Raw genomic sequence first — 23,676 nt, 5'->3', positions numbered from 1 at the left:
TGCCTGAAGGAAGGGGCTGAGGTAAAGCCTGCCTGGACTTCACTATATAGGCCCTTCACAAGCAATGAAAAGGCCACTCTTTCTGGTAAAAATATCTTCCCGTTAGATGCTACAAGTCCTTGACTACCAAGTAAAAAGGCATATTTATCTTCACTAGTGACATTAGGATAAATTTTGACTAGTGCACACCAACGCATCTTCTGACATTATAGAATGGAGACCATGGAATGTGTGGGGTAGAAGAAACACTCCTCCCCGCATAGGGTGGGGAAGAGCAAGCTGCCACTTGCTAGTCCCAGGGCTGCTGTTGTCATCTGTGCCAGGCCTGAGGGATTTTGCTGGTGAGGTGCTGCCTCTATTTCCTGGGGGCTCGCCTGTTTGAAGGAGGGTGTCTTCTGGAAACACTACCCTTGTCTGAGCACTTGAGGAACCTGGGTCTCCACAGACCAAGCAGAGATCTCCATGCAGGTATTAATCAGCAGAACAGGTGCAGGCGACAATGCAGGTTTTTCCTCTTAGCCTTCTCTGCCATGCTTCAGTCTGCATGGGTGAGCAGGGAATGCAGAGCGCTTCAGCAACTGAGAAGAAAGGGAATCCTTTCTGCCAATAAAGGAAGATGCGATAGCGTAAAATCTCCAGGCTATCTTTCTTTCTTCTTTAAATGTGCTCTGCAGTAGGGATGACCTGGTCTGCCTGCCTGCAACTGGAGAGGGAGACAAACACTGGGGGTTCTGAGATGTGGAGACACACTTCCCCTACCTCTGATTGACAGATTTCATCTGCCTCCAAGGCTAGAGTGGAGTACACAATATCATGGATTTGTGGACCTCATTACAAACAAGAAAGCTTGTAGTGGTTTCTTAGCTACTAGTATCCATACTGTAATTTTATATTAAGATACAGAATTCTAATATTTTAAATAGCTATTTACTTAAACTTAATTGTCCAAAAATAGGCTGGAGAGAAGATTCCCTATCAGGCAACCAGCAAAGGGTGCCAAAAAGATCTTAAAAAGACTGCTTGTCACACTATGGGATGAAGCACCCACTTTCTTGGGGGGCGGGAGGGGCGGCAGCTAAGGAATGTGGAAGTCACTATTCACAACTCAAAAACACCTAAACTTGGTCTCCTTTAAAGGGAGATTATCCATGAAAGGTTTCAGGTGGAAAGGAACTTTTCAGAAAGTTGTTGGGGCGGGGAAATCAAGCCTACACAGTACACGGTTTTCATAGTTCTTTGGTCATTGCATTTATAAACTCAGCATATGTTTCATAGTTTCCACTGAACACTATATACACCATACTACTAACTTAGGCCTTCCTGGACTCCCAGAATCTTAAATTTCACATGTTTCCAAGCACATTTTAAATGTAATTCTGTGCATTAGTTCCCATTAATGGGAAACGTATAAAACAAATCAGACTAAAATATTCAAAACATGCATGTTAAAAACAAGCCTTTGTTTTACAAACACTTCCACTTTTGAGAAACCTTATCTCTTTAGAGTACTTTACAGTGAAAAATCAGACGAGGTAGTCTGAACAGAAAAAATTAAGAATTTTTTACCCCAAAAATTAACAAGATGTGGGGGAGAAAACCTTGAAGGAAACCTCTCAATCTTAGCTATGAAGTCCTTGTTTATTCCATCAAAAATATTATAAGAATTCAAGTTGTACAGTGAAGCACCCAAAAAGGTTGAAATGTCAAAGTTAAAGTTGCCTGTGTAATTTTAACTCCTCTCCCTAAGGCATTATAGTAGCTGGGGTTTTCCAGGACTACTGGAATCCCTGGGTATGCTCCTTATGCTGGCCAGAGCTAGGTAGCAGTTTGTAAGTCATAAAAAGGGAAATAAGGACAACCAGAGCGGGAAACTACAGACCATTCAGCTTAACTTCTGTATCTGGAAAGATAATGGAGCAAATAATTAAGCAATCAATTTGCAAACACTTAGAAGATAATAAGGTGATAAGTAACAGTCAGCATGGATTTGTCAAGAACAAATAGCTGATACCCTGTCAAAGAAAGCTAACAAGCCTTGTGAAGGGCGGTGGCGGGGGGGCGGGGGGAAGAAGCGGTACATGTGGTATATCTTGATTTTAGTAAGGCTTTTGATACTGTCTCGCATGATCTTCTCATAAACAAACTAGGGAAATACAACCTAGATGGAGCTACTACAAGGTGTGTGCATAACTATGTAACCCCTTTGAGGTTTAGAGAGCCTGGCCCTTTAAAACTTTTTCCTGGGAGTGGGAGCAGGGAGAGAAAGGAGGGAAACTCAGGGGGTGGGGCTCTGGAGGAGAGCCCACAGGCCCTCACGAAGTGAAGCAGCAAAGAACCTGCCTAAAGCCTGGGAAGGACAGGACAGCCAATCAGGGACACCCCAGGACAGGAGCCAGGAGGAGCACTGTGCAAGGGAGGAATCGCTCAAGGAGGACAGGCTGGAGCTGGACCCAGTATCACTGCTGCCTAGAGCTGCATGGGGCTGTGAGTACTGGGGCTTCTGACTCTGCACTGGGAATAAGGAGGGAGGCTGCTAGCTAGTTAAGTGGGGAGGTAGTCGCTCTATGTGGCTTTGCAAAGAGCGGCAGAAGAGAGCACCAGAGGGGGTTGTTGGGGAAAGTTCACTGGCGCTGAAGATGACAAGGAGCACCCAAGACTCACCACTGGACGGGAACTTTGCTCAGGACTCCTGAACTCTGTGTGCAGACACATAGCACAGTCTGGAAGGGCAGACACTGAGGAACCACTGGGCCTGTGGGGCCTTGGTTTGGATGAAACCCTGTTCTACTGCTCCCCTTATATTTTCCCTTGTTGTTTTTCTCCTCTCATCCCTCTGTAAATACACCTCTACCTCGATATAACACTGTCCTCGGGAGCCCAAAAAACCCCTTACTGCATTATAGGTGAAACCGCATTATACTGAACTTGCTTTGATCCACTGGAGTGCTCAGCCCCGCCCCCCGGAGCGCTGCTTTACCGTGTTATATCTGAATTCGTGTTATATCGGGTCGCGTTATATTGAGGTAGAGGTGTAAATATCTCTCTTTGTTATATCCATTGTACTTTTCCTGTGGGTGTGTGTGTTCACTCTGGGGGGCTTGGAACAGGTGCCCCTGGGGTGGAGGGGATTTTTCCTGCTGCATTCCTGCGCGCGCCATCTCTGGGCCAGAGCTGCCTGCAGAGCAGACTGTCTTGGTCACTAGGGCGCTAAATTTACAATTGGTTGGAAAATCATTCCCAGAGAGTAGTTATCAGTGGTTCACAGTCACGCTGGAAGGGCATAACGAGTTGGATCCCACAGGGATCGGTTCTGGTTCTGTTCAATATCTTCATCAATGATTTAGATAATGGCATGGAGAGTACACTTATAAAGTTTGCGGACGATATCAAGCTGGGAGGGGTTGCAAGCGCTTTGGAGGAGAGGATTAAAATTCAAAATGATCTGGATAAACTGGAGAAATGGTCTGAAGTAAATTAGGATGAAATTCAATAAGGACAAATACAAAGTACTCCACTTAGGAAGGAACAATCAGTTGAACACATACAAAATGGGAAATGACTGCCGAGGAAGGAGTACTGCAGAAAGGGATCTGGGGGTCTTAGTGGATCAAAAGCTAAATATGAGTCAACAGTGTAACACTGTTGCAAAAAAAGCAAACATCATTCTGGGATTTATTAGCAGGAATATTGTAAGCAAGACACGAGAAGTAATTCTTCCGCTCCACTCCGTGCTGATTAGGCCTCAACTGGAGTATTGGGCACCACATTTAAGGAAAGATATGGACAAAATGGAGAAAGTCCAGAGAAGAGCAACAAAAATTATTAAAGGTCTAGAAAGCATGACCTATGAGGGAAGGGAAAAATTGGATTTGTTTAGTCTGGAGAAGAGAAGATTGAGAGGGGACATGATAACAGTTTTCAAGTACATAAAAGGTTGTTACAAGGGAGGAGGGAGAAATTTTTTTCTCCTTAATCTATGAGGATAGGAAACGAAGCAATGGACTTAAATTGCAGTAAGGGCGGTTTAGGTTGGACATTAGGAAAAACTTCCTGTCAGAGTGGTTAAGCACTGGAATAAATTTCCTAGGGAGATCTTGGAAATTCCAAGAATAGGTTGGACAAACACATCGGGGATGGTCTAGATAATACTTAGTCCAGCCTTCAGTGCAGGGGACAGACTAGAGGACCTCTCAAGGTCCCTTTCAGTTCTATGACAGTGATACCACACCATCAGACGATCTCCTCATACAGCAGGCTACATTGGATTTAAGACTAGCTTTGCTCTGGGAGACCACTGCAAAACACACCAAACCCAGGAGAAAATCTGACTAGTGTTTAAAACAATCACATACTATTTCTCAAGCACAATGCACTTTCTACAGTTTAGATGCACAACTAGCAATTTATACTATTCTGTTCTTCTGTCTATGCAAGACAGAGTATTTTAAAAAAACAAACATATGGACTAACACATACAAGATATAATTTACAAGGTTTTAGAAAAGGTTGTGCATACCCCAAGGGGCAAAGTGCTCCCAATCTGCGTGCCCCAATCATTCAGTGACAGGGCCCTTCCTCCCCTCCCCCACAACATCAGGGTACCTCACAAGCCCCTTAAGCTACTTGTTTCTTGTTGCTGAAGCTACAGGTCTGAAGTGGATGAGATGAGAAAAGGACACTGCTGCAGGTTACCAGCACACCAACAAAGAACATTACAAGGAAAACAGTAGACAGCTTTCTCAGATCAAATGTGAGATCACTCCAGAAGCAGTGGGCTCGGTTGGCATTGGTATCTGTTAATCCTCCAATGGAAGCGGGATACACACAGATTAGTTAAGTGGACTTCTCCAAAAGTATCTGCCTTTGGGCACTAGAATTTCAAGCCATCTATAATCATTTATGCCCTGATCCTGCAAGCTGATCCAATTTGCAGAACTGGAGCCTAGACAGATTTAACATATAGCAGAAATTTTGTAAGCAATTCACTTGAAATGTGGCAGTCTCACCACCCAGATCTGATATGAATCAGATAATTCTAGGATACAGTATTTTAAGATGGGAATAGACTCAATCTATGCTAGCATGAAGTAAACTTTTGTAAAGCACAGCAAAAAACAATTTGTAATTAACTCCTTCCTTACCTTGTCCTAAGAGCCACCCAAGCAGCATCAATGTCAGCATACAGGTTCTTCTCTGTTGGTTTCCCAGAACTTGCGCCATATCCAGAATAATCATATGAGAATATGTTGCAGTTAATCCGTGAACCCAGTCCTATGTAAAAACTGCTCATCTGACCTAGGTCAACAGCATTTCCATGTGAGAAGAGCAAAGTATATTTGGCGTTAGGCGAGCAACGCACAAACATACAGGCAATCCTGTTACCTTTGCTGGTTCTAGTCATGAAACACTCAATGGCATCTTTTTCTCTAGAGGAGTACTGCCAGTCTGCTCGTTCTGAAAGATGTAGAGTCCAGCGACTACCACTCTCATCACACATCAGTGTGTAAGTAGGATCTGGAGGTAAAAATGCCAGTTTGGAAGCAATTTTCCCTGGGCATGGTGGACAACAGAACAGGCAACAAAGTTCACTAAAGGAAAGATTATTCATCTTCTATTCTGAAATAGGAAAAGAGAAAAATATTAATTTCTAATTACAATTCCATACAAGAACATGGAGTAAAATTCACGTCATTGTAATTACAGAATACGGGAGAACGTTGGAAGAACGTTTTACAAGGGTTAATCTTAAATTTAAAACTAAGGCTATAGAGAGTATCAACTTGTAACTAAGAAAATGTGTTTACAATGATTTTTAACATCTTAAAATATTTTAAATATAACTTTAGATCATTATTAGAGATGAAATTTGAAAACCAATAGAGGAAAATATATTCTTAATATGTCATTAATGAGACTTTATTTTTATTAAAAGAATAAAGATTATATTCCTTAAGACAAGTACAAAAATTTTGAAGTTGGAAATCAACAATTCATACGACTTATTTTGGCCCAGAAAGCATAGTACTGCTCCTTCCAAAAACTTCAAGTTAAAATGACAAGCACTGAAAAGCCAACAACATTAAACAGTACATCTCCAGTGCACTAAAGGAATAAGGATCTCATTAGCCAAGAATCACTACCGTGTTGTCAACCGTTTCAAATTTATCATGAGTAATGTGATTTTGGCCCCTATTGCAGGGAATCTTGTGATGTGAAAAGTTCCAGCCTTCAGACTATTTTAAGGATGCAAAACTAGAGACAGGCTCCTCATACAGAGAGCACTGTAGCTTACCAGAAGTTACAAGTAAACTATAAGCCCAGAGTTCCACCCTTAGAGATGTTCCTATAAGCTTCTTTCACAGACTAGACTCCTTCCTAGTATGGGCCCAATCCTTTTCCCTGGTCAGTCCTTGTCAGTTCCAGCTTAGGTGGTAACTAGGGGATTCCTCATGACTGGCCACCCCATTGTTCTGTTCCACCCCCTTTTATATCTTTGGCACAAGGCGAGAATCCTTTGTCTCTCTCTGGGTTCCCATCCTTCCTTCTAAATGGAAAAGTACCAGGATTAAGATGGATTTCAGTATTATGTGACACGTTCACATGTCCTGTGAGACTTCATTACCCATTGGCTGGCACACAGGTATACAAGAAGGCTTACAAGTAAACAGAGCCATTTACCACCAATTGTTCTAGTTAATGGGAGTTATCAAGATTCCAAGCCACCATTAATGGCCCACACCTTGCATAGTTACAATAGGACTGCAGAGTAATACTTCATATTTCTAGCTTCAGATACAAGAATGATGCATTCATACAAATAGGATGAACACACTGTAGATTATAAGCTTTGTAATGATACCTTACAAGAGACCTTTTGCATAAAGCATATTCTAGTTACATTATATTTACATAACATATTGAGTGCAACATCACACCATTAATTTGTGCCCTTTACAAACTTTATTAGCAGCAAAGGCTTCATACCTTGTGCAGTGATAACTGTCAGATAAAATAAAAATGATAGTTTGCATGTGTCACTTCAGAGTTAGGAACAGAACCAATCTACTCTGCCAAAGACTTTCAACAGGAAAATGACAAGTCAGATGCTTGTGTAACCCCCCCCTCCCCCCACTAACTCGGCTAACATATAGAGGGTTATGACATCGATGGTACTGCCATGCTAAGAGATTTGGTTCTTTAGCTCAAGCGATATACATCTTTAAAAACAAGCCAAACTCTGGGGTCCTGGGTTCAAACCCCTCAAATGACACAAACAGGAGCACTGTTGCCGTTTTCTATGCTATTTGTAACTAGACCACAATCTAATGACAGAGCCAGGAATAGAAAAGAAGAATCCTGATGCCCATCGTTCCCATTGCTGTCTCACAAATACTTGTGTAACCCACTGGCAGTGTCCAAATTTACTTCTAAATATAATGCTTTGCAGTATAAAATTATTTCAACAGTTACTCCAGAATACTTACACTATCCATTATACATGTACATAGTTCTCACTCCCACAAAGGTTGTCAGTCGGATATCACTTCCCTCACCCCACTTTTGTAAAGCTTTAGATGTGACCACTGTAAGTGTGGTTGAATCCAATATACTAACCAGGTACCCTCATCTTGGACATGAGTATTCCCCACTCCAGGTCAAATATTTAGTGATGTATGTTACCACAAAACGTGTTGAAGGAGGTATCCTTCTCCTCAGGTGATCAATACAGGTGCCTTTAAAGCAGGTTGGGAGCACCACTATCAGTATCCAAAATTTTTTCAGTATGTACTCCTGGGGTAATTCTGCTCCAAAATATTAAAAGTTCTACAAACAGTATTTAAAATTCTGCATATTTTATCTGTCATAACACAGTATAATCATGCCAGTTTCAATTATCTTAGTAAATTTATTTCAAAATACCTGTCAGAAAGTATGTCTGTATCAATACAGGCAACAAAAAAGATTCAGGAATTGTTTTATGACAAATAGATTCCTTACTAGGTATATTAATACAGAATTCTGAATAATATTTCATTTAAATTACAATACAAAAACGTATTTTCCACACCCCTCACAAGTAGTGCAAACACTTGGGGGAGTAAGAGGTAACAGAGGAGCGGAGAGAGAGGGAAGTAATTGCTGGGAAGAAGCCTGGGAGTGAACATGGAAGGTTGTTGGGTGTGGGAAGTATAGAACAGTTTGGGGGAGGGGGGGGTTGGAGGGTGTGAGAGAGAGGGATTGTTAGTGAGTTGGGGAGCCTCCCCCATGCAGACCCTGGCTGACCCCCAACCTCTCCCATTCAGTCAGACACATCTACTGCTGTAACCATGTGTTCCTGTATTCCCGGTCCTGATTCTGTCAGGTATAGCTGCACATGTCCCCATGTGACCCTGCACCCCAACTCAGCTACCCCCTCCCCACGTCCCTGCATCCCACTCTTCCTCATCCCCATGTGGCCTGCACCCTCCTCCCCATCCCCATGTGGTCCTGCACCCCCACTCCCATTCAGCCCCAGGCTCAAAGTCACCCCACTAGCTCCTCTGCCTCTTCCCCCACTAGCCCTGCTGAACCCCAGTTTGTGTGACCCCAGCAGTCGTGTGACTCCCCATATCCCATGCCTCCTCACCTGTCTTTGCAGACAGGGTGCTGTGAGGAAGGCAGCCTCTGCCCCCTCCCTCTCTGCAGCTGGCTGCTCCAGCTCATGAGCCAGCTACCCTCTCTTCTGGAACCTCATCAGTGCCTGGTGAACAAAAGGTGTAATTGCAATGTGACCCCTCTTACCTTCCCTTCACCTCCCAGTCAGAATCAATTATTCTGTGGGGGGTGGAAGATGTAAAAAAATCTGTGGGGGACATTGATTTTGTGCTTGCGCAGTGGCGCAGAATTCCCCCAGGAGTAAGTATGGATATTTAGCACAGGAGAAGCATTGTACTTGTCACAGGCAAGTTAAGATACAGAGCTCAAGGAAGTTCAACAAGGTACAAATAAGTTTGCAGTGTCAGCATTTCCATTTCTAAGATATGTGCTCAAAGTTCAGAGCAATAAGAAACAAAATATATTTAAAAATGAGAAAAATCTAAGATTTATGTTTCTTATTACAAAGTAGAAAAATTCTGAAGTATAGTTTAAAACTTCACTGCATAAGCTTGCATTATTGCACCAGTATAGGCTCAGAATCATAGAACCAACTTGCCCATCCCCCTTTTTACTGGACAGTTTTTAAAGCATAAATAACCTGCTTGTTAAAACTAATCTCTTCTAAGCTTCAGATGAATAATAAACTGTTACACCAAAACAGGACATTAAAATTGCCTTGCCAGCTAAAATCTAATCCAATCTTCAGCAATTAACCTTTTCAGTAGAGTTGGAGAAAGGGGGAAAAAAAAAAGATAGGTCAGTCTAATGACTGAGAAAGCAACAGAGGGTCCTGTGGCACCTTTAAGACTAACAGAAGTATTGGAGCATAAGCTTTCCTGGGTGAATGCCCACTTCATCAGACACAAGGTAATGATTGAGAACATCCCAAATGTTTATCTTGGGCTATTAGAACACTTCAAGTGTAATTGCTTTACATAGGCAATTTCTTCCCTCCCAGATCTATAAAAAGTAGTACACCCACTATCTCCTTCCCTAAAAGCTTAACTAAGGGTATGTCTACACTGCAAAGTTGTTGACAAAACTTTTGTTTTTCACAGTACTTAAAAAAGCCAGCCCTCCGCCTACCCCCACGAAAGACAAGTTTTGCTAAGGCAAGTGGCAGTGTGAACGTGACTTCGCTGGCAGGAGCGCTCTCCTGCCGACAAGGCTAACACTGCTGGAAGTATTTTGTCGGCAAGAGTGCAGACAAAGTACCGACAAAGAGCATTTACACACGCTGACTTTTAGCGACAAGGCTGACACAGCCTTGTTGCTAAAAGCTGTGTGCTATAGACAAGCCCAAAGTCTACGTCTCCCAAATGCTGTAAAACCTGTGTTGTGCATAACCTTATTCATATGAGTAGTCCCATTGGCAACTTCAGAAGGACTACTGATACGTATTTAGATGCTTCATTTTATTCATATTTGCAAAGTTCTTGATGGGGGGAGGTAAGAAAATACTAAAAATATGCAATAATTACCCTATGCAACATATTTAAACTGTTTTCATTTCCTCCCTTCCCCCCAATCTTATTTTAGCAGCACATATTTGGACTATTCCACAACTTCCTTCACCCTTTCCTAAAATTTTGAAAGCAGACAAATGAGGACTAAAACTACAACAGAATTTACACAACAATCCAATAGTTAAAATCCCTTTCTAGTTACATAATGCATTACTGTGGAACAAAAATAAATGAATAAACATCCTTAAACTAATTTTACAAGAAAGGGGATAAGATATTTCAAAATGTAGTGAGAAATAACTATAGGAAATTAGTGCCTAATTAAAAAGATAAAGGACATTAGATCAACAGAGCTATAAAGAATGAACGAACACAATGGATCCAGAGAAGAACATGGAGGAAGAATGTAAACTAAAGTTAAAAATAAACAAATAAAATAAACAAAAAAAAATTATATATTATACACACACACACACACAGTAGTTATTCTGTTATTTTCAAGTACTTCTGGAAGATATGAACAGCCTACACTAAAACTGATCACTATAAAGGATTAGACTAATTTTTTTTTTTAACCTTTAAATGGAAGTATTCATGGAAAACTATTTAGTATCATCATAGCTAAAGAAGCACTCAAGGAAGACAAGGCCACTGTGAAACTAAATGAATTATTTGTATCAGTCTTCACTGCAGAGAATGTGGGTAGATTCCCACTCCTGAGCCATTCTCTTTAGGTGAAGAATCTGAGGAACTGTTCCAGATTGAAGTGTCAGTAGAGGTTTTGGAACAAATGATAAATTAACCACTAATAAGTCACTAGATGGTATTCACCCAAGTGTTCGGAAGGAAGTCAAATATGAAATTGCAGAACTATTAACTCTGGTATAAAATCTATCACTTAAATCAGCCTCCGTACCAGATGAATTGCGGATAGCTAATATAACTCTGATTTAAAAAAAAGGCTCCAGAGGCGAGTCAGGCAATTACATATCAGTGAGCCTAACTTCAGTACCAGGAAAATTGGTTGAAATTGTAGTAGAGAACAGAATGATCAGACACAGATATGAACATGGTATGTTGGGGAGGAGTCAACATAACTTTTGTAAACAGAAACCATGCCTACCAATTAGGATTATTTGAGGGAGTCAACAGCTGATGGACAATGAACCTTGGTATTAGGAAAGGGATAGATAAGACCGAATACATCATAGTATCACTATATAAATCCCTGGTGCGACCATACCTTGAATACTGCATATGGTTCTGGTCGCTCCATCTCAAAAAGATATTAGAATTGGAAAAGGTACAGGAAGGGCAACAAGAGAGACAGCTTCCATATAAAGGAGAGATTTAAAAGACTTCAGTTTAGAGAAAAAAATGACTAAGATGGAGGTATGTTAGAGGTCTATACAATCATAAATGGCATGGAGAAAGTGTATAAGGAAGTATTATTTATGCCTTCACATAACACAAGAACTGGTGTCACCCAATGAAATGAATAGGCAGAAGTTTTAAAAACTAACACAAAGAATTACTCTTCACACAACACACAGTCAACCTCTAGAACTCACTGCCAGGGAAGGCTGTAAAGGCTAAAACTTTAACTGGGCTTGAAACAGAATTAGATAAATTCATGAAGGACAGGTCCACCAACAGCTATGAGCCAAGATGGTCAGACACAATCAAACACTCTGGGTGAGGGATAGCTCAGTGGTTTGAGCATTGGCCTGCTAAACCCAGGGTTGTGAGTTCAATCCTTGAGGGGGCCACTTGGGAATCTGGGGCAAAATCAGTACTTGGTCCTGCTAGTGAAGGCAGGGGGCTGGACTCGATGACCTTTCAAGGTCCCTTCCAGTTCTAGGATAGCTCAGTGGTTTGAGCATTGGCCTGCTAAACCCAGGGTTGTGAGTTCAATCCTTGAGGGGGCCACTTGGGAATCTGGGGCAAAATCAGTACTTGGTCCTGCTAGTGAAGGCAGGGGGCTGGACTTGATGACCTTTCAAGGTCCCTTCCAGTTCTAGGAGATGGGATGGGATCTCCATTAATTAATTAATTAATTAAAACTGTGACTGTCAGAAACTAGGATTGATCACTCCGTAACTGCCCTGTTCTGTTCATTCCCCTCTGAAGCATCTGGCATTGGCCTGTAAGAATATAGGGGGCTAGATGGATCTTTGGTTTGACCCAGTATGACCATTCTTATGTTCTTGTGGCTGTATGGTTTTACTATACTCACTAATATTAAAAAGTATGAGAAAAAGGCTAATAAAGAATTCCTTAACTGGCAGCAGCAGCCACTCTTGCTGGATATTTCATATGTTTTAAACAGCTCTAGGGGTCTATTTTGAGAGGGGGGGGAGGAGAAAGAGTCAGAGAAAACAATAGACAGAAAAACACCCCAGAAAAACAATCCCCAGAAGATCCCAGATATACACAAATGTGGGATTAAGTCAGATTACATAATGTTTGTGTTCTGTAAGCAAGACACTGCACTATAGTATTCTTCTACTTAAAACAATCTGCACATTGACTGCCACTGAAGTACTGCATTGTTGGGGATTCAGTGCCTCAAACTGGTACCTCATTACACCATTTAAGGCACAAATAATAAAGAAAAATATAAATTTAAACACACAAATCAGTTTTAAATAGTTATATTTTGGTTTTAGTATAGTTAATTTTTTAAATATCATTCTGAAAGTAACTGAAATCTGTCTGCAAGATGGGTTATTTTGCCACAATTCTGTCCATACTAGTTTCCAAGCTAAAAACTGGTCAAATCAGGACAACCAAAAAGTGATCTTCACATTTTCCAAACATCCAATTTTCAGTTACTCCATAAAAACAGAAGACGACTTAGATATACAAAAAGCTATCTGAACCTACTAAAAGACAAAAATCAGATATGCATTTTATGGTCATTCTCCCAATTCACGGATTTTAAAAATAAAGTATTTGACTTCTCTCCACGCATAGTAGCGCGTTTCATAGCTCAATTTACTTAGAAATAAGGTACTAAAACAATACAGTACCCCCATCCCAAAACAGACACAGTTTAGAAATACCTCGCCCTGTGTTAGCTACATTTCATTCCCCCACCCACGAGTGTATGAGATAAGCAGCAGCTGCGATTCAAATATTGATTTAGAATCTTTCCGCATAACTGTCGGAGCTGCGGCTCACGCCAGAGGGTGGAGACAGTCGGCTCCCCAGTTCCGCCGGCCAAGGAGAAGAAAGGGGGAGGTTGGGCCCCTTTGGATCGGCTCCATCCACCCCCGGGGCCGCAGAGAGGAGACAACAGCCCGTGGAGCACCTAGGGATCGCATAGAGCTGTAAAGCCTCCCCCCCCTTCACCCTCCCCCGGGGCCTCTGCACCTCCCCGCAGAGCCCCACTCACCGTGCCCCCGAGACCCCCCCCCGGCCGCAGGGAGACGAAACCAACTCGCCCCACTCTACCGCCCGGCACGGCGCGCTAGCGACGCGCCACCAGCCCACCCCTTCGCGGTGCCCCGGCGGTGAGCCCGCTACCCACTTAGCCCAGAGACCAAACTCCCCCGCGGACACGGACCGCCCAGCCCGAGCCTCGCGCACAGAGCTCCCCCACCGCAGGGACCTGGGCCCCGCACTGCGGGAGCGATCAGTGAGTGGGGTCGGAGCACGCACCTGCCTCCGTCTCACGCTGGTCCTGAAGCGTGGCCGCGTCCGGCTCCCTCTGGGGGCTGCGGCCCCGTCAGGCCTCCCCCCAACCGCCGCCGTTCGAACGCCGGGGACGTGCTGAGTAACGGCTCCGTTCGGCTCTGTCAGCGCGGCGGCCTGCAGCAGCGCGCGGAGCCCGAGTCGCTCGCACCCCCGGCGGGACACTAAGAGGACGAGGGCCGGGCTTCTAAGCGGCCCTCGCCAGATTCCGTCCCCTCCGCCTCCCTGACTGGACTGAATTAATCTAGATTTGGACAGAGCAGAGGGCGGTTCAGCGGCCAAGGGGCGGTAGGCTGGGGACAGGCCCTCATTGACCGGCAGCCGGCCACAACGCACCAATGAGATTGCAGCCCGACTAGGGCCAATGAGGAAGCACAAGAAATCCGGAGGGGAGCAAATCCCGGCATACAAAGCAGCCGATTGACATTGAGCCCCGGCCAATGGGAGAGCTCGATTGCCTTTGGCACCGCAGCCAATCGGGTTACGAGGCCGGCAGTGGGGTGGGGCGAGAGGTTCCGGGTCAGGGGGCGGGCCAGGGAGCCACGTGCGGCGCTGTTGACTCCCGGTGCGGAAGGATGAGTTCCCAGAGGGGGAACGTGGCCCGCTCACGGCCCCAGAGACATCAGAACTCGCGAGTCTTCAAAAATGACAAGTATGACACAAGCGCCCAGCGCAAGGTACGGAGCGGCCAGGCCGGGGGGAGGGGGGCGCTGCTAGAGCCCCTACGCCGAGGGCTTCCCCCGACAGAGCGCTGAAGTGCTGCGACCAGCCGGACCTAGGGCCTTGTGTGCCCGGGTCGTCTGCAGAGCCAGCCCCTGCGGGAGCTGTCGGGCCGGGCGGAAGTGGGGAACTTGAGTAGGGGTGCACGTGAGGTGCCGCGGTAAGCCCGTCACGTGCCCTGTCACTGGCCCGTGCTGAGCAATCGTCGTTAACGTGCGATAAACAGCAGTTAAACCTCTAACCTGAGCAGGGCGCGATCGGGGTGAGCGGGGAAGCGCGTGTTTGTGCTGGCCGGCTGGGAGCCCCTGAGCTGGGTAATGGGGGGCCGGGGTGGCGGCGCATTGTTCGTACAAGGGAGGTTTAGGTTATGGGCAGCTGCCTGACAAGCTGAAATGACTAATAACCTCAACTGGTATCATTAAAAACCAGGCATGGAAGCCACATCTGGGGATGAACGCTCTCTCCAGCCCGCTAATGGGAGAAAGGGGGGTTAGCTTCTGCTCCCAGCTTGTTGGCTCTTTGTAAACCTGCCTAAACTGGAATGTAAAGGGACCCTTTGTCAGCCTCACTTAGGCTAAAAATGTAAGATTTGTGTAATAATACTGTTATAGCCTAAGGTCTCAGCAGTTTAGTAACATATGCCTTAATTTATTAACACCACCCCTGGAAGCTAGGTAAATATCCCCATTTTACAGCTGGGAAATCTTTGCCATTGAATCATTTATGGTTTGTTACAGATGCAAACCAAAGTCTTTGAATGGTTTATGAACTTTGCGAGTGGCTCTGGCTGACTTAAGTCTAATAAAACCATGCAAGATTCACAGGTTTGCTTAATGCTGAACTGACAAACTTCTTTTTTGGGATTTACTTTCAGTTTTAGGATTAATTCAAAACAAAAACTCCTGGTGTGTGTACACCTCTGAGACACAAAACTGAAACAAACATTCAGATGGACCCTGATCATTATAACCTGACAGTTTCACATAGCTCTAGTTCACCACCCTGCAATAAATGTTTAAATACTTATAACTAACTTCACTAAAATGTATATAGAAATTGGTCTCTATTTTTTTGTAGTTACCAGTTATATACACCTGTAATATTTCAATTGTTTGTAGTAATTTTTAAGTTGTACAACACTGAGCACTTTAACTAGGACTGTTTATTATGATGATGATCTTCTGGATAAGGCATAGACTGAGAATCAACACTCTGAATTCTGCTCTTGACTCTGTCATTAACTTGTTTGTGCTAGTGCATCACAACCAAAATATGCTGGCTCAAAACCAAAACTGGCTACTCTAATTCTTTCTCTAAACCAGCAGTTCTCAGACTATGGGGTGGACCTCCTTAGAGAGGCATAAACTGTGCTTTTTTTTTTTTTTTAAAAGAGCTCTGGCTGTTAGCCCCAGATGGTTGTGGCTTGTGCAGAAAGGCTGTGCACACCTGGGAGGCAGGGATAAAGGGGACAGCTGGAGCCCTGCCACCCCTGGCTCTTCTCCCTCCCAATCTCTCACTGGAAGGCAGCCCGGGATCAGGCTTTCCTTCCCCTCACACTCATCCTTCGCCTGGAGGCAGGGGACTCCAGCTGTTAGCCCCAGGGTGGCAGCAGCAGCGCAGAAGAAGGATGGCAATGGGGTGCCAAGTTTGCTGTGAAAAGTGATATAGACAAATATCACTCTTCAAATTGCCACCCTTACTTCTGTGCTACTGCTGGCATTGTGCTGCCTTCAGAGCTGGGTGCCCAGCCAGCAGCTGCTGCTCTCCACTCTGCTTTCAGAGCTCTGTGGTGGTACTTTTGTGAGGAGAGGGGTGTAAATGACTACAGACACAAAGGGGAGGGGGGGGCGGGCTGATCTAATAAGTTTGAGAACCACTGCTCTAAACTGAAGTTAATTAATATAGAGTTGTAAAAAAATCATGTTACTAATTTCTGGTAGCATTAAGAACAAAGGATTTATATTTATATTTCTTGTCAATTTCTTTAAGGGTATGTCTACATTACAAAATTAGGTCGATTTAATAGAAGTCGATTTTTTAGAAATCGATTTGATACAGTCGATTGTGTCCCTCCCCCCACTAAGCGCATTAAGTCGGCAGAGTGCATTCACAGTACCGAGGCTAGCATAGACTTTCGGAGTGTTGCAATGTAGTAGCTGTCCCACAGTTTCTGCAGTCTCCACCGCCCATTGGAATTCTGGGTTGAGCTCCCAATGCGTGATGGGCTAAAAACATCGTTGTGGGTGGTTCTGGGTACATGTCGTCAGCACCACACCCCCCAAAGTGAGAGCAACGTCTGAGAATCTTTTCGCGCCTTTTTTCCACGCAGACACCATACCACACAAGCATGCAGCCCGCTCAGATTGCCAGGGCAGTTATGAGCACTGTAAACACCACGCGCATTATCCTGCAGTGTATGCAACACCAGAACCTGCAAAAGCAGGCGAGGAGGCGACGGCAGCGTGGTGAGGAGAGTGATGAGGACATGGACACAGACGTCTCTCAAAGCGCACATGGGCCCTGGCAATTTGGACATCATGGTGGTAATGGGGCAGGTTCGTGCCGTGGAACGCTGATTCTGGGCCTGGGAAACAAGCACAGACTGTTGGGACCGCATAGTGTTGCAGGTCTGGGATGATTCTCAGTGGCTGCGAAACTTTCGCATGCATAAGGGCACTTTCATGGAACTTTGTGACTTGCTTCCCCCTGCCCTGACGCGCAAGAATACCAAGATGAGAGCAGCCTTCACAGTTTACAAGCGAGTGGCGATAGCCCTCTGGAAGCTTGCAACGCCAGACAGCTACCGGTCAGTCGGGAATCAGTTTGGAGTGGGCAAATCTACTGTGGGGGCTGCTGTGATCCAAGTAGCCAACTCGATCATTGAGCTGCTGCTATCAAGGGTAGTGACTCTGGGAAATGCTGCAATGGGATTCCCTAACTGTGGTGGGGCGATAGACGGAACGCATATCCCTATCTTGGGACCGGAGCACCAAGGCAGCCAGTACATAAACCGAAAGGGATACTTTTCAATGGTGCTGTAAGCACTGGTGGATCACAAGGGACGTTTCACCAACATCAACATGGGATGGCTGGGAAAAGTACATGACACTCGCATTTTTAGGAACTTTGGTCTGTGTGGTCTACCCCTTAATACCATGGCTCATGAAGCCATATACAGGCACCCTGGACAGTAGTCAGGAGCTGTTCAACTATAGGCTGAGCAAGTGCAGAATGGTGGTAGAATGTGCCTTTGGATGTTTAAAAGTGCGCTGGCGCAGTTTACTGACTCGGTTATACCTCAGCGAAACCAATGTTCCCATTGTTATTACTGTTTGCTGTGTGCTCCACAATATCTATGAGTGTAAGGGGGAAGACATTTATGGCGGGGTGGGAGGTTGAGGCAAATCGCCTGGCCGCTGATTACGTGTAGCCAGACACCAGGGCGGTTAGAAGAGCACAGCAGGGCACGCTGCGCATCAGAGAAGCTTTGAAAACCAGTTTCATGACTGGCCAGGCTATGGTGTGAAAGTCCTGTTTGTTTATCCTTGATGAAAACCCACCCCCTTGGTTCACTCTACTTCCTTGTAAGCCAACCGCCTTCCCCTGCTCCCTTTGATCACTGCTTGCAGAGGCAATAAAGTCATTGTTTTTTCAAATTCACGCATTCTTTATTACTTCATCACACAAATGGGGGGATAACTGCCAAGGTAGCCCAGGAGGGGTGGGGGAGAAGGGAAGGACAAGGCCACACTGCACTTCAAAACTTATTGAATGCCAGCCTTTTGTTGCTTAGCAGTCCTTTGGGGTGGAGTGGTTGGGTGCCCGGAGGCCCCCCCACCGCATTCTTGGGCATCTGGGCGAGGAGGCTATGGAACTTGGGGAGGAGGGCAGTTCGTTACACAGGGGCTGCAGCGGTGGTCTGTGCTCCTGCTGCCTTTCCTGCACCTCAACAATACGCCAGAGAATATCAGTTTGATCTTCTCGTAGCCTCAGCATTGCATCCTGCCTCCTCTCAGCCCGCTGATGCCACCTATCATCTTGATCCTGCCACATGTCCTCGCGTTCATTTAGTGCTTTCCTGCACTCTGACAGTGTCTGCTTCCATGCATTCTGCTGGGCTCTTTCAGTATGGGAGGACTGCATGAGCTCAGAGAACATTTAATCACGAGTGCGTTTTTTTCGTCTTCTAATCTTTGCTAGCCTCTGGGACACAGATGATACAGGGAGCGTTGAAACATTTGCAGCTGCAGGAGGAAAAAAGGGAGAGTAGTATTTAAAAAGACACATTTTAGAGAAGAATGGGTAGACTCTTTCACGGTGAACCAAGCTGTTAACATTACATGGTTTCAAACAGCAGCGCCCTCATTTCCTGTACCAAGAACCCATTGGGTTGGCCATTTAAAAAGGAGGGGCTGCGATTTTCAGGTTAATATGCAGCACAAACCCAACAAACCCCCTCTTCCCCCCCCACCCTATTCTCTGGGATGATCGCTTCACCCCCCTCTCCCCCTCGCGTGGCGCACAGCGGAGATGATTTCTGTTCAGCCACAGGCAAACAGCCCAGCAGGAAGGGCTGCCTCTGAATGTCCCCTTAATAAAATTCCCCTATTTCAACCAGGTGACCATAAATTGTATCACTCAGCTGAGGATAATACAGAGAGATAAAGAACGGATGTTGTTTGAATGCCAGCAAACACCGGGACCATATGCTGCCATGCTTTGTTATGCAATGATTCCAGACTACGTGCTACTGGCCTGGCGTGGTAAAGTGTCCTACCATGGAGGATGGAATAAGGCCGCCCTCCCCAGAAACCTTTTGCAGAGGCTTTGGGAGTACATTCAGAAGAACTTCATTGAGATGTCCCTGGAGGATTTACGCTCCATCCCTATACACATTAACAGACTTTTCCAGTAGCTGTACTGGCCGCGAATGCATCCCAAATTTTCAGGACAAATTAATCATTACACGTGCTTGCTTTTAAATCATGTACAATATTTACAAAGGTATACTCACCCGAGGTCCCTTCTCCGCCTTCAAGGTCCGTGATCCCGCCTTGGGTGGGTTGGGAGGGTACTGGGTCCAGGGTGATAAACAGTTCCTGGCTGTCAGGGAAAACGTTTTCTCTGCTTGCATGCTATGTGCTATCATCTTCCTCATCCCCAAAATCTGCATCCCTGTTGCATGAGAATCCATTGGAGTCCACGCAGGGGGTGGGATAGTTGTAGGGGCACCCCCTAGAATGGCATGCAGCTTATCATAGAAGTGGCATGTCTGGGGCTCTGATCCGGAGTGGCTGTTTGCCGCTCTGGTTCTTCAGTAGGCTTGCCTGAGCTCCTTAAGTTTCACGAGGCACTGCTGCGGGTCCCTGTTTATAGCCTCTGTCCTTCATGCCCTTGGACATTTTTTTTCAAATATTTGGGTATTTCGTCTTTTGGAATGGAGTTCTGATAGCACGGATTCGTCTCCCCGTACAGCGATCAGATCCAGTACCTCCCGTTCAGTCCATGCTGGAGCTCTTTTCCAATTCTGGGACTCCATGGTCACCTGTGCTGATGAGCTCTGTCTGTTCACCTGTGCTGATCAGCTCGCCATACTGGCCAAATAGGAAATTAAATTTAAAAGTTCGCCGGGCTTTTCGTGTCTACCTGGCCAGTGCATCAGAGTTGAGAGTGCTGTCCAGAGCGGTCATAATGGAGCAGTCTGGGATAGCTCTCGGAGACCAATACCATCGAATTGCAGCCACACTACCCCAAATTCGACCCAGCAAGGTCAATTTCAGCACTAATCCCCTCGTCGGGGAGGAGTACCGAAATCAATTTTAAGAGTCCTTTAAGTCGACAAAAATGGCTTTGTCGTGTGGATGGGTGCAGGGTTAAATCGATCTAACGCTGCTAAATTCGACCTAAAACTTGTAGTGTAGACCAAGGCTAAGCCTACTTAAGTGAATGGATTTTGGAAAGGAAATAACTAAGAAAAGGGAGATAATTAAATTAATACAGCGGTGTTAGGTGTAGTAGGTTGTAGAGAAAGCTCTCCTAGCGGATCAGGTGACTTTCTGGAGCATCCAACAGTTCTATGATGATTGTTGTGGGGGGGTGGGGGTCACTGCAGGAGTTGGGTGTACATTTTCCAGTTTGTCTAGGACACCAAAAATTCTAGAGAGCCACGTGCAACGATGCTGGTTCTGGCGGGACCCAACTGAGAGTGCCAATTTAGGACAAATTGCTTAAAACAGGGCCGTTACAGCCCAAGGCTGGGTTTTTCCACCTGGCAAACCAAACCAGCCAGACAAAGAGGACTTTGGTCTCACCCCACTGGCTAACCACAAGTCACACAAGCAATTCCCTTAGACACTCCAGTTTCCCAGTATCACCACCAGTGCCACTAGCTATGGGGGGAAATGGTTATGAAAACCAATCCCCCAGTAAAAGAAAAATAGTTCTCTCGATCCCAAAGGACCAAGCCCCAGACCCAGGTCAATATACAAATCAGATCTTATCCACAAATCACTCTGTTGCCAATCCTTCAGAATCTAAAATCATACAGTAATGGCAAAGTTCTTGGTTCAGGCTTGTAGCAGTGATGGAATAAACTGCAGGTTCAAATCAAGTCTCGGGAGTACATCCACAGCTGGGATGGGTCATTAGTGTAGAGCTTCCATTTGTAACAAAGTCCCTCCAGCGGTAAGAAGCAGGATTGAGGACAAGATGGAGATGAGGCCTTTTATAGTCTTTTCCAGGTGTAAGAACACCTCTTTGTTCTTACTGTGGAAACTTACAGCAAAATGGAGTCTGGAGTCACATGGGCAAGTTCCTGCATAGTTTGCAGAGTTACAAGGCGTATCTGCCTTCTCTCAATGGGTCAGTTGTATAGCTGATGGTCCTTAATGGGCCATCAAGCAGGCTAGACAGAGCTGACATGAACTTGTCTGGTGTGTCACCCAGAAGCATAGCATAAGTTTGAAATACAGACAGTATAGAGCCAATATTCATAACTTCAACTACAAAAATGATACACACATATAGACAGCATAATCATAACTAGCAAACCATAACCTTGTCGTAGACACCTTATTTGACCCCCTTTATAAAAGATTTGGTGCCGCTACAGGACCTTGGTTGCAACAATAATCTATACGATACCAGTTCATGTCAATAACGTCACACCAGGCTTCAAGGAGTTCTGCAGTAAATACAGTTCTAGGATCATTAGGAAAATTTTCAATCAATGAAATATTCACTAAAGTTTGCTATGATATGATTAGGGATTATTTATTAACCTTCTTTCCTCTGCTAATTAACATAGTAGAAACATGACACGCATCTAGAATTGGCTACACAACACTACATATTCTTGAAAAGTTTGTTGATTGTGCCTATTGCTGAGTTCCAACTTGGGCATTCAGGTTATCTAAGTTGTAATACAAGCATTCCCACTTCTACTCTCCATCACTGCAGAGCACTTTTCCCCCCAGGCTTTTGGGGAGAAATTGCTGTATTGTTTTTATTAATTGTGTTTGAATATATGTCAGACATCTTTTTAATGTTTTCTAAAATTAAACCATATTTTATTAATTTGGTAGGTTACCCTCATCACCAAAATCCCATTAACAAGGACTCACTCTTTCCGAAAACTTTAAAAAAAAAATTGGATTCTTATTCCTGTCCCATACAACCTCTGAGCCATTCCTTAATCATGTAAATTTAGCCTATTATTATAGAACATTCATGTATTGCAATAATGATTAGGCTCTAGAATTGCTAAAGTCTTCTGAATAAAGCACATTTTTCAGATCTGATTAATGTTCCGTTAATCATTTCTTGCTTCACCTTCCTTTGTTTTAGTGACAGAGGCCCCAATCCTACAATTTACAATGCATTGGTAGGTTTTCATGCCTGCATAGAGCCCTACTGAAGTCTTTGGGGGCGCTGCACATGAGTCAGTACATTGTGAATTGCAGGATTAGAGCTCTAGTTTAATTGCATAACTATTCTTAATCATTCTTAATAATCTTAATATATTCATTTAAAAGTCTTGTTTTGGGGAGAGGTTTTCTAGGGATGACAGCTAGAGGTCTGCGGTTCATCCCTGATAGGAGCTATCATCAGGTTGGAGGGTAGGGGGGAGGAAAATAACAGGAAGAAATGGTGGAGATATCCGCCCTCATAGTCAAGGGAGTGGGCCAGCTACTTTTTATTTATATAAAAAAAACAAAAAAACAATTTGGGGATCAGTTGGATGCACAGCTGAAGGCAAGACCATTTTTTTTCTAATCGGTGTGTGGTGAGAAGAGCCAGATTTTTTCTGATGGGGGCTCTGTTACAGTTATTCTTATCTTTTCACGTTGACCATTGTAATGTGTTGTATATGGAACAGCATCTTAGAAGCATTTGGTGACTGAAGCTGTTGTGCAGTGCGACTGCCAATTAAGTCATGCTTCTTTCTTTCAACTGCTCCTTATCCCCCGTCCACATGTCTTCAGCATATACTGCATGGCCCATCTGTCCTATTAGTATGTGATTGAAGGTGGGATGTTACCTTGCCGTGTACTTATATTTTAGGAACTGAGGTTGATTTGAAATGGACAAGTGTGACATTACCCAGGGTACAATGTAGACTGATGGACAGCTGTCACCCCTCAATTTTCCAGCCTGGGGTGCCTTTTACACTGTGGCCTGCTCACACACAGCCTCTAGTTTGTAAATTACTCCCAGTTACAGCATAGGCGTACCGTAGCCAGCCGCTCCTGAATTATATTGCAGAGTAACACCAGCAGGTTCCCAATCTCACGTTTGTCCCCAGAAATGTGGATCTTACTGCACAGGACCCTCCTGGACAACACAAGCTCATAGTTTGTCATTTCATTAATAGAAAATGATATGCACAAACCTTATCTCAAATGAAGCTTCCCAAACACTTCAATCCAAATGCACACTGGGTTAAATAAAATAATAAAACAAGTTTATTAATTACGGAAGATAAATTTTAAATGTTAAGTAATGAGGCATGAAAGTCAGAATTGGTTACAAAGAAATAAAAAGGTAAAATGCAAATTAATGCCTAACTTAACAAGCTAAGTGAATTCAAAGCTAAAAGGTTTCTCACCCCACACTGCTTACAGCAGTCTGGCTGGATCCTGTCAGCCAGGACCCTTCC

At 44.5% G+C, this 23,676-nt stretch overlaps 2 protein-coding genes across 4 annotated transcripts in view; one reads left to right on the top strand and one right to left on the bottom strand.

Moving 5' to 3' along the window:
- Positions 1–14,094, bottom strand: part of ABHD17B (abhydrolase domain containing 17B, depalmitoylase) — a 28,089-nt gene extending 13,995 nt beyond the window's left edge. The window contains exons 1-2 of one of the 3 annotated variants that reach the window (XM_054032939.1): positions 13,767–14,094; positions 5,142–5,611 (exon numbers count right to left, since the gene is read on the bottom strand). In XM_054032939.1, the coding sequence (XP_053888914.1) occupies positions 5,142–5,608 (467 nt within the window). In that variant the 5' untranslated portion in view covers positions 5,609–5,611; positions 13,767–14,094. Of the gene's footprint in view, positions 1–5,141; positions 5,617–13,766 lie in introns of all 3 variants that reach the window. The other 2 variants (XM_054032938.1, XM_054032937.1) reach the window with 2 other exon arrangements.
- A 244-nt stretch (positions 14,095–14,338) lies between these two features.
- C6H9orf85 (chromosome 6 C9orf85 homolog) overlaps positions 14,339–23,676 on the top strand; it is a 32,821-nt gene continuing 23,483 nt past the window's right edge. Inside the window, exon 1 of the mRNA XM_054031758.1 lies at positions 14,339–14,476. Within this exon, the coding sequence (XP_053887733.1) occupies positions 14,375–14,476 (102 nt within the window). The 5' untranslated portion in view covers positions 14,339–14,374. The remainder of the gene's footprint in view (positions 14,477–23,676) is intronic.

This window comes from Malaclemys terrapin, chromosome 6 (assembly GCF_027887155.1).
Source record: "Malaclemys terrapin pileata isolate rMalTer1 chromosome 6, rMalTer1.hap1, whole genome shotgun sequence".
Taxonomy (NCBI): Eukaryota; Metazoa; Chordata; order Testudines; family Emydidae; genus Malaclemys; species Malaclemys terrapin.
This window is presented reverse-complemented; position numbering and strand designations above follow the sequence as displayed.